Source organism: Pan paniscus, chromosome 11, assembly GCF_029289425.2.
Source record: "Pan paniscus chromosome 11, NHGRI_mPanPan1-v2.0_pri, whole genome shotgun sequence".
NCBI lineage: Eukaryota > Metazoa > Chordata > Mammalia > Primates > Hominidae > Pan > Pan paniscus.
The window spans coordinates 84,763,330-84,780,997 of record NC_073260.2 but is presented as its reverse complement, the minus strand read 5'-3'; the positions used below and the strand labels follow the sequence as shown (position 1 = coordinate 84,780,997).

Here is a 17,668-nt window from a genome sequence, read left to right as displayed (position 1 = left end):
ACCTACTTATAGCACATTTTGTATCATAGTGGATGACGTAGTAGATGAAAGTGATGACAACGATGATATTGATGTAGAAGCTGAAAACGAAACTGAGAATGAAGATGACCTAGATCAAAATTTTAAGGTTAGTATAAATTTCTGTAATTAGTTAGCTTTATAAATGATATACTACAGTTGTAAAACAGAAATTGGGTAAATAAATATATATGTAATTTTAGGTTTTACTTTGTCCACATCTTTTTACCATGAATGACTATGCAATTAAAGGGGTAGATGATATTGGTTTAAATCCACTGGTCTGAAAAGGACCTTAAAGTAACTTATTTTCACTCTCTCTGACCAGAAAGATTTTATCTAACCTTTCTGCCTTAGATTTTGAAATCTACAAAATTGAAGGAAAGTGATCTGAAACTCTCTTGTGGCAACTTATTTCAAAATGCGTTATTACCCTTTGTCAGCAGTCTTTCGGGGATACAAAAACAGTAGGAAAATATTCTATAATGGATTTTTTTTTGTGAGAATTAGTGTTTGCATAATGATTCTTAGGTTTCAGTTAATTGAACAAGGAAGTGAAAAAAGTATTATTGAGAAAATATAAAATTATTGTCATATTACATAAGATGTTAGGTAAAGGAGGCAGGTAAGTTTTCGGAGTTTCATTGTACCTCTGGAAGCCTAGAAAGTCTATATTTTGCTTTATTTATAGAGAGAGGACCACTCTAGCATCTGTAGAAAAATGGTCTCTTTTTTTAGCTGTTTAGCCTATTGCTGGGTTTTTTTTATGGGGGAGGAGGGATTAATTTGACTCTTTCCTGTTTGGACCAATTTTTGTCTTGCAAAACTGTATCAAAATTGGGGTACACTGAGTATTCGATTCACTTTGGAGATAGAAGTTAAGATATTGGAAGATTTCTGTCTTAATAGATACAGAACCCATTTTATAACCAGCAAATGTGATCACCAAGGTAAGCTTTGGCGAAACTGTCAAGTTAGCCAATCTAAACTACATCTACGTCCTGGCATCAGGTATTGCACTTAATTATCTTGTCTCTTTAGTCTCCTTTAATCTGGGACATTTCTACAGATTTCTTTGTCTTATAACATTGACATCTTTGGAAAATGTAGTTGTTATCTTGCATTATTCACTATTCACTGGGGTATCAGTGATAGCTCACATTTTCCCTACTTTATCTTAACAGAGCAGTTATAGCAATAAGAACAAAATACATTTTATTATTGAACACTTAACTGTGGTAGTCCAAACTCTTTACATATGCATAGTAACCATTAGATCCTTATAGCAACCCTATGAGGTAAATACAGGTTGTATAAGTAGATAGAAAACAGAGGAAGAGAGAGGTTCTCAGTCTAGTTTATAAGAGGTGGAGCCAGGATTCAGAAAGCAGTCTAGTGGAATGTCCACTCTCTTTATCACTATACTGTACTAAAATGTAATTTTTCTTCAAGAACTATAGAATTGTTGTCTTTTTGAGACTGCTGAGCTTTATTATCTTCTTTTTCTTTCCTACTGCTGCCTGCCTCTTACATCTCATTGACTTTACATTTAGACGTTACTTAATTTTTCCTTTTTTTATCTGAATCCTATTCCTTCATCCTTCAGGTGAACTGCTACATCATAGTGGGGGTATTATTTATTTGTGTTCTCTTATGGTTATAACTTTTTTTCCTGTGATTCCATTTTCTTTGTCCCAGATTTTTCAGAGTTTGGAGCATTTATAGAAACTGGTAGCTTCTAGAAGATTCATCTCCAGCTAGCCACAACTTGACCGTATATAAGTTTCAGTGCATTCTTTGTTCCTTCCTTAACTAGCAGAACTTTTAAGGAGTGGTAGCAGGTTGTTTTGTTTTTTTCTAATGAGTCTGTAAGTAGTCCTTCACTACTGTTTCTTCTTAAACCAAACACAAAATTCCCTGCTGTTGAGCTTTCGGAGTGTTGTAGTTTTCTTTCCCCATTATGCCTGTTTTACAGGTAAAGCCTTTTTTTTTTTTCCTCTCCAAATAGAGAGCCACTATGTAAGGCCATATTTTCACAAAATAGTGTCAAATATTGAACTAGTATGTTTAGAGAAAAGAATATCTTTGTAAATTATTTTTTATTTTAGAAACATCATGTATTCTATTAGATGTTAAGAAAATTATTACATTATTGGTTCATAAATGTATAATTTAAAGAGATTAAATTACATATTAATGTAATAATAAGTATACAATAATGATACAGTGATTAATATGATAACATTTAAATAAAATCAATCTCTATTATGCATATCAATGAGGAAAATCTTTTTCATTGGCTATGTAAATAATAGCTAAATTCCTGAATATGAAATAATAAGAAATACATAGTATGTTTTTTTCTTTTAAACTAGTAGTTAATATGTGTAAGTATGGTCAGATACATGTATATAAAGTTTTTTAAGGATTGAAGCATAGTAAAATATACTTGTAAATTAGGCTGAAAAATAAGTAGCTTACTCTGGTAGTAAGTAAATACAAAATTAAAAATAAGTACCAGCTGAAAATTATTAAATGGTATTATTATCTCTCTTCAGCCATAACAAAGATAATAATTAGTTTGTGTGAGGCCAGAGTCATTGAGGATCCTAGAAAATAGCTTGGGTAGTAGATAATCTGACATTTGCCCTCTTATCATGGGATTCATTAGCTCTTCTCTGAAGAGCGTTTAGAACACATTGATCCTGGATACATATCTTGTTTCTCTGAGGACATACTTTTCCTTTAAATCCACCTGCTTTTTTTCCTAGAGAGACATGGAAATCATTTCTGGCTCTTGTTCCACTCCTGACTTTTTTCCCCCACTGAAAACAGAGTGAATGGTGGCACTGAGTTTTTCTAAAAGAACTTTATTTCCCATGCACTCTAAGATTGTGTGATCATCATTAATCTGTATTGGGGCAGTGTGTCATGCTAGCTGACAGTGTGGTGCTTCAGAATCACTCTAACTGGTTTTTATCCTGGCTCCTGTCTTTGCAAGATGTGTAATTTTCAGCAAATAGCTTAACTTCTCTGTACCTCATTTTCCTCTTCAGTTAAATGGGGGTAACTTCATAGTGTTCTTATGCAGAATAAATTAGATAATAGATGTAAAATGCTTAGCATAGTGTTTCATTTATTTTCAGTGCTTAATGTTAGCTGTTTTATTATCACCATCATCATATATATGTATGTTTTTCATAATGGAGTCTTGATCTTTACACAAGTTTTTCTGTTTTGAGTAGCCAGAATACTCTGTTATATTAGAGTAACCATGACAAAAACAAAACAAAACTACCCAACAATAACACAACAACCCCAAAACAATAAGCAAATTTGAATTTAAGATAAAATTAATGCAGCATTTATTCAGTAATTATTCTTTAATTACATGTAATTAATAACTTGGAACATTTTAAATCTAAAATGTATTCTGTAATTTTTAAAAATTTTGTTTTACCTGATAACATACTCTTTTTATCATTTCAGAATGATGATATTGAAACAGATATTAACAAACTAAAACCCCAGCAAGAACCGGGACGAACAATAGAAGATCTAAAAATGTATGAACACCTTTTCCCTGAGCTTGTTGATGATTTTCAGGTATAAATATAGAAAATTCAGCATCTTAACTGATTTTAATAAAAAGTTATTTTTTTCCCTTAGAAAATAAAAACAGATAATCACTGTTTTTATTTTCTTTCCATTTCTAAAAAGTGAAACTAGCATTGCTTTTCTGAGTGGCATTGAATAATTATGTCAATATCCTGAGCTGCAGTTAAGCAATTGTAAAATGAGGGGAGATGGGCCGGGCGTGGTGGCTCACACCTGTAATCCCAGCACTTTGGGAGGCCGAGGTATGTGGATCACAAGGTCAGGAGATCAAGATCATCCTGGCCAACAGAGTGAAACCCCGTCTCTACTAAAATATAAAAAAAAAAAATTAGCTGGGTGTGGTGGCACGTTCCTGCAGTCCCAGCTACTTGGGAGGCTGAGGCAGGGGAATAGCTTGAACCTGGGAGGCAGAGGTTGCAGTGAGCCGAGATCTCGCCATTACACTCCAGCCTGGTGACAGAGCAAGACTCCGTCTCAAAAAAAAAAGAGTGGAGATGGACTATTACATTTTTTGTCACTTTAGTCTTTTTGCATCACTTTAATGGACACAGTTTTTTTATTCAGCCTGGATTACAGAGCAAGTCAAGTTGATTGAATTGTTGGCAATTAGCTGGCTTTTGTGATGGTTCCTTGGATAAGTCTATGAAATCGCCCAGGATCTTAAAGTGTCAAAGAGTTTGAATTAGATAATCTCTAAGATTTGTTTAGCCCTTCCTTTGTTCCCCAAATTTCATACACTTAATTTCTAGTTGCTTAAAGAAAAATACTTTGTTGTGAGGTTATAGTTGTGAGGTTATAGGTGAGAAATTAAAAAGAAATATTTGTTGCCGGGTGTGGTGGCTCATGCCTGTAAGCCCAGCACTTTGGGAGGCCGAGGTGGGCAGATAATTTGAGGTCAGGAGTTCGAGACCAGCCTGACCAATATGGCAAAACCCTGTTTCTTCTAAAAATAAGAAAATTAGCCGGGCGTGATGAGACACACCTGTAGTTGCAGCTACTCGGAGGCTGAGGCAGGAGAATCTCTTGACCTGGGAGATGGAGGTTGCAGTGAGTCAAGATCGCACCACTGCACTCCAGCAGCCTGGGCAACAGAATGAGACTTCGTCTAAAAAAAAAAAAGAAACATTTATCACCTAGAATTTACATTTCATGGTTCTAATCATTCAGGTTTCAGCTTGGGAACTTAGGAGCCTTAGATGCCATAAAAGATGCAACAACTGTCCACCTTCTGCAGCCTTCCCTGCCACCCCCTGCTCTGGTGTCTTGGTATTCCCCCTAGATTTGAGGTACATGAGAAGGTACTTTGAAATCGGGGTAATAGAAGGAAGGCAGGAATGAAAGAGAAGGTATTTGTCAAAAGAAAAAAAAAAGAAGACAGGAAGAGGCATTTGAGAAAGGGTACAGGTTGATTCTCTTTCATTCAACCTACAGCAGTTATCCGTGAGCTCTTTTAACACATTTGTGTCTAGTTAAGAACCACTTGAAAATATCAGTAATAACAAATACTGCTAAATCAAGGCAGAAGAATACTGTGGAAAAAGTTTGAGGAGGAAATCGATTATTGTGTGAAGAAGTCACCTGTTTCTTCTGTACCTTCTACTTTTTCTGTACAAAAGAGAAATATATACGGTAGGCCCCCCTTATCCGTGGGAGATAGGTTCCAAGACCCCCAGTGGATGCCTGAAACCAAACCCTTTATATACCATGTTTTTTTGATCTGGTAGCAGATGGCTACTGAGTGACTAACAGGTCAGTTGCATAGATACTGTGGATACGTTGGACAAAGGAAGAGTCATGTCCTGGGTGGGATGGACCATGGTGGTATGCTACTCAGAATGGAGCACTCTTTAAAACTTATAAATTGTTTATTTCTGTACTTTTCCATTTAATACTTCAGACTGTGATTAACCTCCAGTACTGAAACCATGGAAATCAAAACCTTAGTTAAGAGCGCACTACTCTCATGTGATTACAGATTGTAGTTTTGATTTGGGAATAGAAAAAAGTAACCTGATTATGGGTATTAAGTCCAGGACTTTGATTCTTATCCTTTCACAAATGAGTTTTCTTTTAGATTGTGATGAGTTGTTCTTGCATTCTATGTTTAGATTCCCTGTTTTCTAATTATAGTTTGTCACCCAGAATAGGCTAACCTTGATGATTTCCTACATGGCACTTTATGAACAGCTGGCCAACTTGTCCATTAGTTTGGCTGCTCCTAGAGCAGTTTCCTGCTTTGGGTCTGAATAGGTGTGGCCAGGGTCAGATTGTAAAGACAGATCTGAGTGTAAGAGCTTCTCACTAAGTTAATCCTTTTTATTTTCTTTAAGCGAAAGATGCTGCTTCAGATATTTCAAGTAGTACACATTTATTAATGCATTGTCTATTCTGCTGTAAAGTTTTATATAGAGTAGCTCTATTTCTGTAGCATATGTAATAGGAAATAGCATATCGTCTTTTATTTACATAATCAGAAAATTATTTCTAAGGTAATTGTGTTGCCACTTGATTATCTTTGTCATTTTTAAGTTTCAAAGGAATGCATTATTTGATACTTTAGGCTCTGTTTTTTGAAGTGTGTATTTGAATTTTAGGCAGCAATATGTAAGTGACATGCTTTCAAGGATTAAAAAGATTGGTTGGTTCCAGATAGGATGTGTTTGAAAGAATTTTCTTCAGCTATCTTTGTATCAATTTTTTGTAGATCATGAGATAATAAACATAAATGAAGTTAGTTTCAATTATGACTTTTTCCACTTTCATTTGTATATTATTTTCAGCATCAACCATTAATGCTTAAGATTACTTTATGTGTTTGTTTCAATCTTGAACACCGCCTGCTTTGTTTCCAGATGTGTTAAGGCCATTATTCAGTGGCCAGATGGAAGGAAAATGAATGCTATTCGAAGGCAACGTATGGTATTATTAAAGTAATTATCAACATCCTTTGTGAAGTGACCTTACCATCCTTTTAAAGCTATGTTTATTTATTCATAGTGACAATTATAGTTTTATTTTCTCTTGTTTCTTGATGGCAGAATAATGAAAGTATCAAAATTCTGCATTTTCACAGTTCTTTTATTCATATGTCTGTGGTAGCATGATGGCATTTACTATGGACTTTTGTTATATTTTGTTTTTCTTTCTTGTTTTCCTCTTGTTAAATTTGGTTTTAAATTTTTGTCAAAGTTATTCATGGAGAAAGTTTAAAGTGTCAAATAGTTTTATATAGGTAGTCCTTTCCCACATGCTAAATCCTGAAATTACTTTTTGTATGTTTTTGAAGTTGATCCTCATATCTCTAAATAATGTTTAAAGTGCTGTGTCTTGACTTTTGCTGCTTTCATTCTTTTTTATTTTCTTTTTTTGCATTGTCATCTAAGGGAGATGTCCAGTAATTTTCAGCCTTATTCTTTTCATGTGTGTGTGTGTGTGTGTGTGTGTGTGTGTGTGCGCGCGCGCATGGGTGTGTATGTATGCATGCATAGATAGGCTATAAATTTTCCTCCTATAATTACTGTTTTTGCTGCATCTTATAAGCAGTAATTTTGATGTTTAGTGTTTTTATTATCTTTACTCTGAAACTTATTTTTTTTTGATTCATTGGTTTTTTAAAAAAGATAATTTTTAAAATTGGCTTTCTAAAAAAGAAAAAATTTTAAATCTTTTAAATTTATTTCTAGCATATAGTTGTAGAATAAGAAGACACAGTCTTTGTAATCACAACCTTTTAAAAATTTGAGACTCGTTTTATGGCCTTGGATATGATAAACTTTTGTTACTCTTTCTTATGTGTTTGAAAAGAATTCTATACTTGTTAGTCACAGTTGTCTATTTGCCTATTAGGACAAGATTGTTAATTGTGTTGAGAAGTTAAGTTCTCTTTTATCCTTATGGATTTTTATTCTTATTGTATTAATCACTGTGAAAAGTATTTTAAAAATTTCTCACAATGAAAAAATTTCTCACTTGTGATTATGATTATGAGTGTGTTTCTATTTGCAGGTCTGTTAGTTTTTTGTTGTATATTTTTTGAGGGTTATTATTTATTGTATATACATGTAGATTGAGTTTTCTTCCTTTTTGAGTTGGACTTTTTATCATTATGAAGTTACTATCTTTACCTCTAAGATTCTAAGACAAAAAGCACTTTAAAAAATATTAATATACTTATATTAACTTTTAACTTTTCAGTATCCTTCGATGTGTATTTTTTAAACAGCGTATAGTTGGATTTTAAAAATACCAAATCTGAGTTTTGTCATTTAACTGGAGCATTTAGATCATTTACATATAATTACTTCTATATTTGGATTTATATTTATGAAATCTTATTTTAATAGTTTTATCTCTTTATGTTTATCTCTTTTTCTTGCCTTCATTTGGATTATCTTTCTCTTACTCCACCTTTTCCCTATTACTAGTTTGAAAACTGTATATACAGTCTTTTTTTATTTTAATCAACTTTTTTGAGGTATAGTTTACATAAACTGTATCCATTTAAAGTATTAGTTTGATTATTGACAAATACGCAAAAATTCTAGTTACTCTAGATTTTCCAACATATTTATCAAAGTCTAAAGTAAATCAGGACCTTTCTTTCCTCTTTCCCTCAGCCATAAATGGAAACTTCGAGTATTCTAACTACCATGACTTCCCAAATCAACATATATATATATATATATATATATACACACTTTTTTTTACTAAACATAAAAAGCAAAGCAGTAACGTCAAGTGGGTTTTCTAAAAACTAGAGTTAAGATATATAAAAAACCTATTTGACATTACTGCTTTGCTTTTTTATGTTTAGTGTAGACTTACCCACATTTTTACCACTTTAAAATTTTTCATTACCTTTTGTGTCTCAGACCTTCTGTTGGGATCACGTCGTTTAGTGGCGTGTACTTGCCTGTGCACTTGTGCACATGCTGTCTTGCTCTCCCTCCCCGAAAGTGTCTTTATTTTGTAAACATTCTTAAAATTAGTCTCTTTCTCTGGTTACTTTTAAAAAATCAACTTTATTGAGTTAAAATTTGCATACAGTAAGTTTCACTTAAGTTCAGTGAGTTTTGACACATTTATACACCTATGTGACTACCACCCATTGAGACAGAAATATTTCTTGTCATTCCAGAAAGTCTCCTTGGGCTCCTTGTAGTCTCTTCATCTCCTGCGCAGATGACTGCTGATCTGCTCTCTGTCACTGTGACTAGTCTTGACTGTTTTAGAACTTCTTATAAATTGAATCATACAGCATTTACTTTTTAGGGTCAGGCTTCTTTTGCTGAGCATATGTTTTTGAGGTTTACCCATGTTGCTGCATATAACAGTGGTTCTTTCCTTATTGCTTGATAGTATTTTATTTTGTAAATATACCACAATTTCTTTGTGGATGAGTGTTGGAATGTCTGAAGTTTTAGACTTCATTGGACTTTAATATGAGTAAAGTTGATAACATTTTGTGCACAAAATTTTTTGGGGTGACCAGGCATGGTGGCTCATGCCTGTAATCCCAGCACTTTGAGAGGCTGAAGCGGGTGGATCACCTGAGGTCAGGAGTTCAAGACCAGTCAGGCCAACATGGTATGAAACCCCTTTTCTACTAAAAATACAAAAAATTAGCTGGGCATGGTGATGGGCACCTGTAATCCCAGCTGTTCGGGAGGCTGAGGCAGGAGAATCGCTTAAACCCTGGAGCTGGAGGTTGTAGTGAGCTGAGATCATGCCATTGCACTCCAGCCTGGGCAACAAGAGTGAAACTCTGTCTAAAAAAAAAAAAATTTTTTTTTGGGGAGATAGCTTTCATTTCTCTTGGGTAAATACCTATCAGTGAACTTGCTGGGTGGTATGTATGGTAAGTGTATGTTTTTATTTTATAAGAGACTATTTTTGGTGGCTTTTAACATATACTTTTTTTGCTTTAATGCTACAGTTCCTAGTAATGTTGACTAAGTGTGGATTTTCTTTTTTAAAATCCTGTTTGGGATTTATTGTATTTGGATTCTGTGAGTTGTTTTCTCATAAGATTTGGAAAAACTCTGCGTTCCCTTCTTTAGTTACTGCGTTTTGTTTTTGCCCTCCCTCTTTTGCAATTCTAATTGAACGTAGACCTTTTTACTCCCTTTCATGTCTTTTAACCTCTTTTTTCTGTTTTCCTTTTCTTTGCCTCTCTATGCTGCCTTCAGATTATTTCATTAGAACTATCTGTCAGTTTCCTAATTCTCTTTTTGGCTTTGTCTCATCTGTCATTAGAAATATCTACTAGGGGCCAAGTGCGGTGGCTCAAGCCTGTAATCCCAGCACTTTGGGAGGCCAAGAGGGGGGATCACAAAGTCAGGAGATCGAGACCATGGCCAATATGATGAAACCCCGTCTCTACTAAAAATACAAAAAGTAGCTGGGTGTGGTGGTGCGTGCCTGTAATCCTAGCTACTCGGGAGGCTAAGGCAGAGAGAATTGCTTGAACCAGGGAGTTGGAGCTTGCAGTGAGCTGAGATTGCGCCACTGCACTCCAGCCTGGAGACAGAGCGAGACTCCCTCTCAAAAAAAAAAAAAAAAAAAGAAACCTTACAAAATGCATTTAATCAGTCTTTCTTGTTTTCTATATTTTATTTCTTTGAACATATTAAATATGGTCATTTCTTAGTCTGAGATTCTGGTAGGTCTTTTTCAATATCTAATGTTTCTTTTGGTTCTTTTTCCTTCTACCTTGTTGAATTGTATGTTTAGGTTTCTTTTCTTCTTTATAATTTTGTATGTGGAAATTATGTGGAAACTCCAGGAGCTGTTGCTTTTGAGAGTCACCATTATAGATTGAATCCTCAAGGGCTTTTGGACCACCAAAATGACATGAATTCAGGCTGCGAATCCATGTGATTTGATGGCCGGTTTTTAATACCAGTTTGTGAGTGGTGCTACTTTTCACCATCTTAGAGCTAAGGTTTAAAATTTAAGACAGTTGGCTCTTCTTTTTACGTGTTTTTTTTTTTTTCTTTTGTGGTGGGAGTGTTTCTAGGACCTATATATTGAAGATGTAGTTCTGGAGTTTCATCTTTTTGAGAGGGAAATCACCTTAATGCCAGTTCAAGGTTTTTCTCCTGTCCTTCATCGCCTTTGAGATGGGAAAATCTGTACCCAAGGTCACCTGGTTTAGCAAATGTTTTCAAAGTGAAAGGTAGCTTCAGTCTTTAGCTTATCACATAGGGATCCCTTCTTCATTTGATACTTTGCCTTTATCCTTGCTTTCTTATCCACTTAATGACAAACTTAAAATATTTTAATATATGTAACAATTGTAAATATTTAATATATGTAAAAATTGTAAATAGTTCTGTGGGGTGGATACTTAGCCTACCATGTTTCCTACAAAATGTGTTTTTTAATGCAAACTTACTACCCCTTTAACCCTTTTAAGGTAGATCTACCTATTTCCTCCTTAGTGCTTCCACTGTCTTCTTGGCTTAGCTGTAGTACAGGGGATCCTGTGAATCATCTTTGAATCCTTGCTTTGTATACAGTGGACATTCAAGGAATAAATCACAATGGAAGATTCTTAATTTGGACTCCATAATGTATATAAGGAAATTAACCCAAATTAAAAGATCAATTGCAAATCCAGAAAAATATTTTCAAAAAATGGGTTAGCTGGAGGATTCATGTATGTATGTGTATACAAATTTTTTAACATGAAAATTTATACCGTAAAAAAAGAAAACCCTGTATCCAGGAACAAAAAAGTTACCTATGAAGGATTGCGGCTGATTAACAGATGTATAGAAAAGTGTTTGCTTCCCAGTAGTCAGAGAAATGCAAATTAAAATAGCAGTAAGATAATATTTCTTATCTACCACATTAGAAATTTTTTTTTAAAAAACCATAGTATCGAATGTTGGCAAAGAAGAGAGCAGTTGAAATAGATACTCTTATGTATAGTTACTGGGAATATACATTAATACAAGTGTTTTTGGAGAGTTTGGTGTTCTGGCCAGTTTGCATTATTAAAATTGATTATAATATCTGATTCTGCAGTTCCATTTCAGTGCTTAGGAAATCATTATAAACAAAGCAAAAACTCTTTGCAAAAAGATTTTTATTGCAGTTTTGTATAATAGCAAAATTTTGGAAATGACTTCAATATACACCTTATTTATCTGTTTAAATCATCCAAAAAAGAATGATCTGGCCCAAAATGTTTGCCACTGTCATTCAGAAACCCTGCACTAGGATCTGATCTTTCAAAAATAACTCGTGTCATGGCATCCCTCCCTGTCATGGCTTCCAATCTCATTCAGAGTAAAAACCCAAATTCTTATAGTGTGCAAGACTCTCCAGTGCTTGGCATTCATCGTGGCATTCATCTTGTCCATTCTTTCCCAGCTATCCCATCCTTGCTGTTCTTTGAACACCTCAGGTGTTCTTCCACTCTGGGAGCTATGTGCTCTAGTCCTCTCTGCCTGGAATGCACCCCTTGTGTGGTGCCCTCACCGTCTTTGCTTCTATTTCATCTGCTCATGAGGCTCCCTAACCAATAGCATTTAGAGTTGCCACCTACCTCTGCTCTCTTGGTACTCCCAATCCACATTACATCCTGCCTGTCCTGTCCTCCTTTTTTTTTTTTTTTTTGAGAGAGAGTCTCACTTTGTCACTCAGGCTGGAGTGCAGTGGCATGATCTCGGTTCACTGCAACCTCCACCTCCTGGGTTCAAGTGATTCTCATGCCTCAGCCTCCTGAGTAGCTGGGATTACGGGTGTCCACCACCACCATGCCCAGCTAATTTTTGTAGTTTTAGTAGAGACAGGGTTTCACCATGTTGGCCAGGCTGGTCTTGAACTCCTGACCTCAGGTCATCTCCCTGCCTCAGCCTCCCAAAGTGCTGGGATTACAGATGTGAGCCACTGTGCCCGGCCTTGCCCTCCTTTTTTTTTTTTTCTGTAGAGCTTTACCCTTCTAATGTTCTATATATGAAATATATATCGTATTTATTACTTGTTGTATTGACAGTCCTCTTTTCTACCCCTATACAAATGTAAGCTACAAAAGGGAAGAGTTGTTTTTTTAAATGTCTTAAGTGCTTGAGACAAAGCTTGGCACAAAATAGACACTTCATAAATATTGCACAAAACAGACACTGTAATGTTATTGAATGAATGAATAACAATTTAGTTGTTGTCCCTAATAGGATTTTGGAGTCTTTATGTTTTTCTGTTTAGAATTCTAAGATTTCCCACATTTCTGTGAAATGTAGGCAAAGTAAAGTAGTTGTTATGAATTTTGTTGTGGTTAAAAATTTTGTCTTTTTAGTGAAATGAAAACATATCCGGTTTTATCCATCTTTAAAATTTCCAAAAATTTCTGAAGCAATATATAACATGAATGTATTAGTTTTGTTAATATGTTTTAATATTTACAGTTAAAAGTTTAAACATGTTTTTATTTTCAAAGGACTATGATTTAATCTCCAAAGAACCAAAGCCTTTTGTATTTGAGGGAAAAGTACGTGGTCCTATTGTTGTTCCCACGGCAGGCGAGGAAACATCTGGGAATTCTGGCAATTTAAGAAAAGTTGTAATGAAGGAGAACATATCTTCTAAAGGAGATGAAGGTGAAAAGAAGTCTACCTTTATGGATCTAGCAAAAGAAGATATTAAAGATAATGATAGAACATTACAACAGCAGCCAGGTGATCAAAATAGAACTATTTCATCAGTCCATGGTTTAAACAATGATATTGTAAAGGCCTTGGACCGAATTACATTGCAGAATATTCCTTCTCAAACAGCCCCAGGTTTTACTGCAGAAATGAAGAAGGACTGCAGTCTTCCTCTTACTGTCCTTACCTGTGCTAAAGCATGTCCACACATGGCTACTTGTGGAAATGTTCTGTTTGAGGGAAGAACAGTTCAGCTAGGGAAGCTTTGCTGCACTGGAGTTGAAACTGAAGATGATGAAGATACTGAGTCAAATTCATCGGTAGAACAAGCATCGGTTGAAGTACCTGATGGACCAACACTCCATGACCCAGACCTCTATATTGAGATTGTGAAAAATACGAAGTCTGTCCCAGAATATTCAGAGGTGGCTTATCCCGATTATTTTGGTCACATTCCGCCTCCATTCAAAGAGCCTATTTTAGAAAGGCCTTATGGTGTACAAAGGTGAGTTGCATATTTCTTCCCTCTTCTAAATAAGGCTATTGTCAAGATATGAGGCAGTCTTAAAAAAATTACTTTGGGCATTTAGGAAGATAATTACTGTGAGTTATAAGTTACTGTATTTTTAAATTCTGCTTTGGAAATTTTGCCTTGTTTTGAAATTGTCCTTGTTGGTTTACTTTATTTCTTGAGCTTATTCCTTATTCAGATGAAGCCAGAATGATAAACCTGACCATTGGATAGTTTAGAAATTTTCTATTAATACTGAATCTCAAAATACAAAAACAGATTATTTAATAATCTTTGAATGAATATTCTTAGCAATATTTGTTAACTTAGTAATTTGTCATTTGAACTTGAGTTAAGTATAGGATTTAAAAATAGGCTATAAATCACAACAGGGCAACTACAATCAACGGTAATTTATTTTGCATTTAAAAAGTAAAAGTATAATTGGAAGAAAGGATAAATGCTTGAAGTGAGGGATACCCCTTTTACCCTGAAGTGATTATTACGCATTGTATGTCTGTATCAAAATATCTCATTTACCCCATAAATATATATATATACACCTACTATGTACTAACAAAAAGTAAAAATTGAAAAAATAAAAATAGACTATAAATGAAACAATATAGACAGTATTATTTTGTAAAGTTTGCGATTTTAATTGGAAAACATTTTAATTGGAAATAGATAAAAGTACAGGATTCATAACAACAATAAGGTTATTAAATATTGCCAAGTAAGATTAGATATTGCAAATAATATTAAATATTGCCAATGAGTGAATATTTGTCATATAAAAATACCTTTTTTGGTGCATTTGGACTGGTTTTGGTGATTATGGAGAAGGTTTTATGATAATGGCTTGTATCAGTATCTGAAAAAAATTGTATACCCTTGTTACAAGTATAGTGTGTAATAAACAAGGAAGAACTTGCTGTATTTGATTCTCTTTAGACTATAAGTTCCTTCGAGAAAATAACTGCATCTTATTTTTTTTTACCTATAGCATCTTATATAATTCATTATTTTTACTTGGCAACTTAGTGTATGTTTAGTGCCACTGGTTGGCCCCTTGATCCACAGACGTGTCATCCCGTACATCATAGCATCAGAATGGGGGACTTACCTCCCTGGGAAAGATGTGTGGGAGTGGGTCTGTGCCAGGGCATCTACCATGTTACAGATGGCACCATCCAGAGGCAGCTGGCCTCGTGGAGTGCTACAGTGGCCTTCAAAAGGCTCATGTAAAGCTCTGACTCAGGGAATGGTTGGGTTGCCATCTTGCAGCATGCAGTGCATACAGTAAATTAGAAATGTTTCCATAATTCCGTAGAAAGAATACACAAGCCTGGGAACCAGGAGGTGGGAACAGAAGTGGCCCTATTTAGTGTAGCATCCAGTATCCACCCAGGGACTTTCTGTTTTCTGTCCCTCCACCTCTGGGCTCTGCAGGGTTAGAAGTCCTCATTCCCAAAGTGGGTGCAGTCTTACCACAGGGTACAATGTAACAACAAGATGTGGTTGCCAGTGGGGTACTCTGGACTCCTTGTGTCTAAGACCAGCAGGTGAGGGGAAAAGCATACCATTTTGACAACAAGTGATTGACCCAGATCAGCTAATAGAGGTAGGGTTGTTTTTACACAGTGGCAATGGGTTGACTATGTGTGGAACATAGGCAATCCAGTGATTGGCCTGTTGCCTACTCCCTTCCTCAATTTTAACTGTGAATGGACATGTTACAGCCGGCCTGGAATGAGAATGATTACCAGGGGCTCACACTGCTCAGGAATGAGAGTTTGGATTGCTTAATCAGATAAGCTATCAAGACCTGCAGAGGTGATAGCTGAGGGTGAGAGGGATTTAAATAGATCCTGGGGCCTGGGTGCAGTAGCTCACCCCTCTAATCCCAGCACTTTGTCAGGCCAGGGTGGATGGATCATTTGAGGTCAGGAGTTTGAGACCAGTCTGGCCAGTATAGTGAAACCCCATCTCTACTAAAAACACAAAAATTAGCCGGGTGTGATGGCACACACCTGTAGTCCAAACTATTCAGGAGGCTGAGGGAGGAGCATTGCTTGAACCCAGGAGGCAGAGGCTGCAGTGAGCCGTGATCGTGCCACTGCACTCCAGCCTGGGTGACAGAGCAAGACTCTGTCTCACTAAATAAATAAATAAATAAATAAATAAATAAATAAATAAATAAATAAATCGATCATGCCGCTGCACTCCAGCCTGGGTGACAGAGCAAGACTCTGTCTCAATAAATAAATAAGTAAGTAAGTAAGTAAGTCAATCCTGTAAGTAAGTAAATTGATCCTGGGGGATAGAGGTGAGGGCTTGCAACCCTGAGAACAGTTGCAGTGATTGAGGATGAACTCTGTCCCACTGTTTTTCTTCCAAGTTTCCCCTTAGGAGAGGCCCACAGGAGCATATCTCATTGTGCCTTGGCATCTGCTTTTTGAAGAATCTGAACGACCCACCTGGAGTGAGTCAGAGTCAGGCAGCAACTTGATATTTCTTCTTTTCAGCATCATCTCTTAGGCTCTTTACCTCTCCAAAGTCAAAGATGTCATCTTGACTACAGAAGGCACTTCCTGAATTTTAAGTGCTCTTTAAGCCCTGAAAGCAAGTTTTGTTATTAAATTGCCTCAAACTGAAAGTATTTTCTCTTACTAGCCTGTAATATTTGAGGTAAGGTTAGAAGGAAGAAGGATTATAGAAAAGAGGCATAATTTTATATAAGCCTCTGATTCTCAGCCTTAATTTTAACTACAAAGGAACCCTCTTATTTCCTCTCATGGACTTTATATTATGAAAGCTTTCATCGGTCAAGACACTTATTTAGATATTTTACCTGTTTATGTTAATAAGGGACATACATCCCTCCCAAGCAGTGCTTCTGAGCAACATTTGATAACCATTGCTAAACTCCGTTTACTTGATTGTATATATCAATATGTAAAGAAACTTAACGTTTTAATGAAGCGTAGATGTATTATAGTTAAATGCATGATGACTTTGACTAGCTGTCATATCTCTGTGAATGTCTGTATGCAGATTGAGGACTACCACCCTTAGCTCTGGTGACCTCTGTCCTCTTTGAGCAGCTATTTCTGATACTGTGTTTTGTCCTTGCCTGGCTTGCTTGACCTTTCAGGTAATATTGTTCTATCCATGGTTCCAAGCTTCACTCCCTCTCTCTCCCTGACTGAGCCTATCCTGATGATGGAGGAATTTATACGTACTGGGAGTTACTGTGACTCTTCTCCAACCTTCTCTGTCTTAATATTTATGATTAGTTTTCTCACCTTGTTTCTGAAACATGGACCTCAGAATTGTCCTGTAAATGTAATCTACAGATTAGAGTCCAGCTTCTTCCATATATTAGGGCATCTGTAGGACTTTTTCCTGAAGTAATTGACATTCTTACTGCCTGTGTACAGTCTAATATACCACTGAGTTCAAAACAAAGCTTTAAGATACATTTTTAATAGTGTGAGGTAAGTAGCATGATAAGAAATCAAAAGGTGGATGAGAGTTGGTACAGGTGTTTTAAACATAGATATGTTGGTGTGCAAGTTAAAGTGCAAAGGAGATGCAGCTCAAGGAAACAAACACAAAAAACCTGGAAATTCAAAACTCTGTTGTTGGCTGGGCGTGGTGGCTCATGCCTGTAATCCCAGGACTTTGGGAGGCCGAGGTGGGTGGATCACGAGGTCAGGAGATTGAGACCATCCTGGCCAACACAGTAAAACCCTGTCTCTACTAAAAATACAAAAAATTAGCTGGGTGTGGTGGCACATGCCTGTAGTCCCAGTTACTCGGGCACCTATAGTCCCAGCTACTCACTTGAACCCGGGAGGCAGGG

The 17,668-nt window shown here is 35.9% G+C and overlaps 1 protein-coding gene across 9 annotated transcripts in view; it reads left to right on the top strand.

Annotated features, from left to right (window-relative positions):
- The window catches only part of AGTPBP1 (ATP/GTP binding carboxypeptidase 1), a 195,882-nt gene that overhangs the window by 95,915 nt on the left and 82,299 nt on the right, over positions 1-17,668 (top strand). For 7 of the 9 annotated variants that reach the window (XM_034967480.3, XM_034967478.3, XM_055091987.2 and 4 more), the window contains 3 exons: positions 30-127; positions 3,508-3,624; positions 13,082-13,794. In XM_034967480.3, coding sequence (XP_034823371.2) covers positions 30-127; positions 3,508-3,624; positions 13,082-13,794 — 928 coding nt within the window. The remainder of the gene's footprint in view (positions 1-29; positions 128-3,507; positions 3,625-13,081; positions 13,795-17,668) is intronic. The other 2 variants (XM_034967479.2, XM_055091986.2) reach the window with 1 other exon arrangement.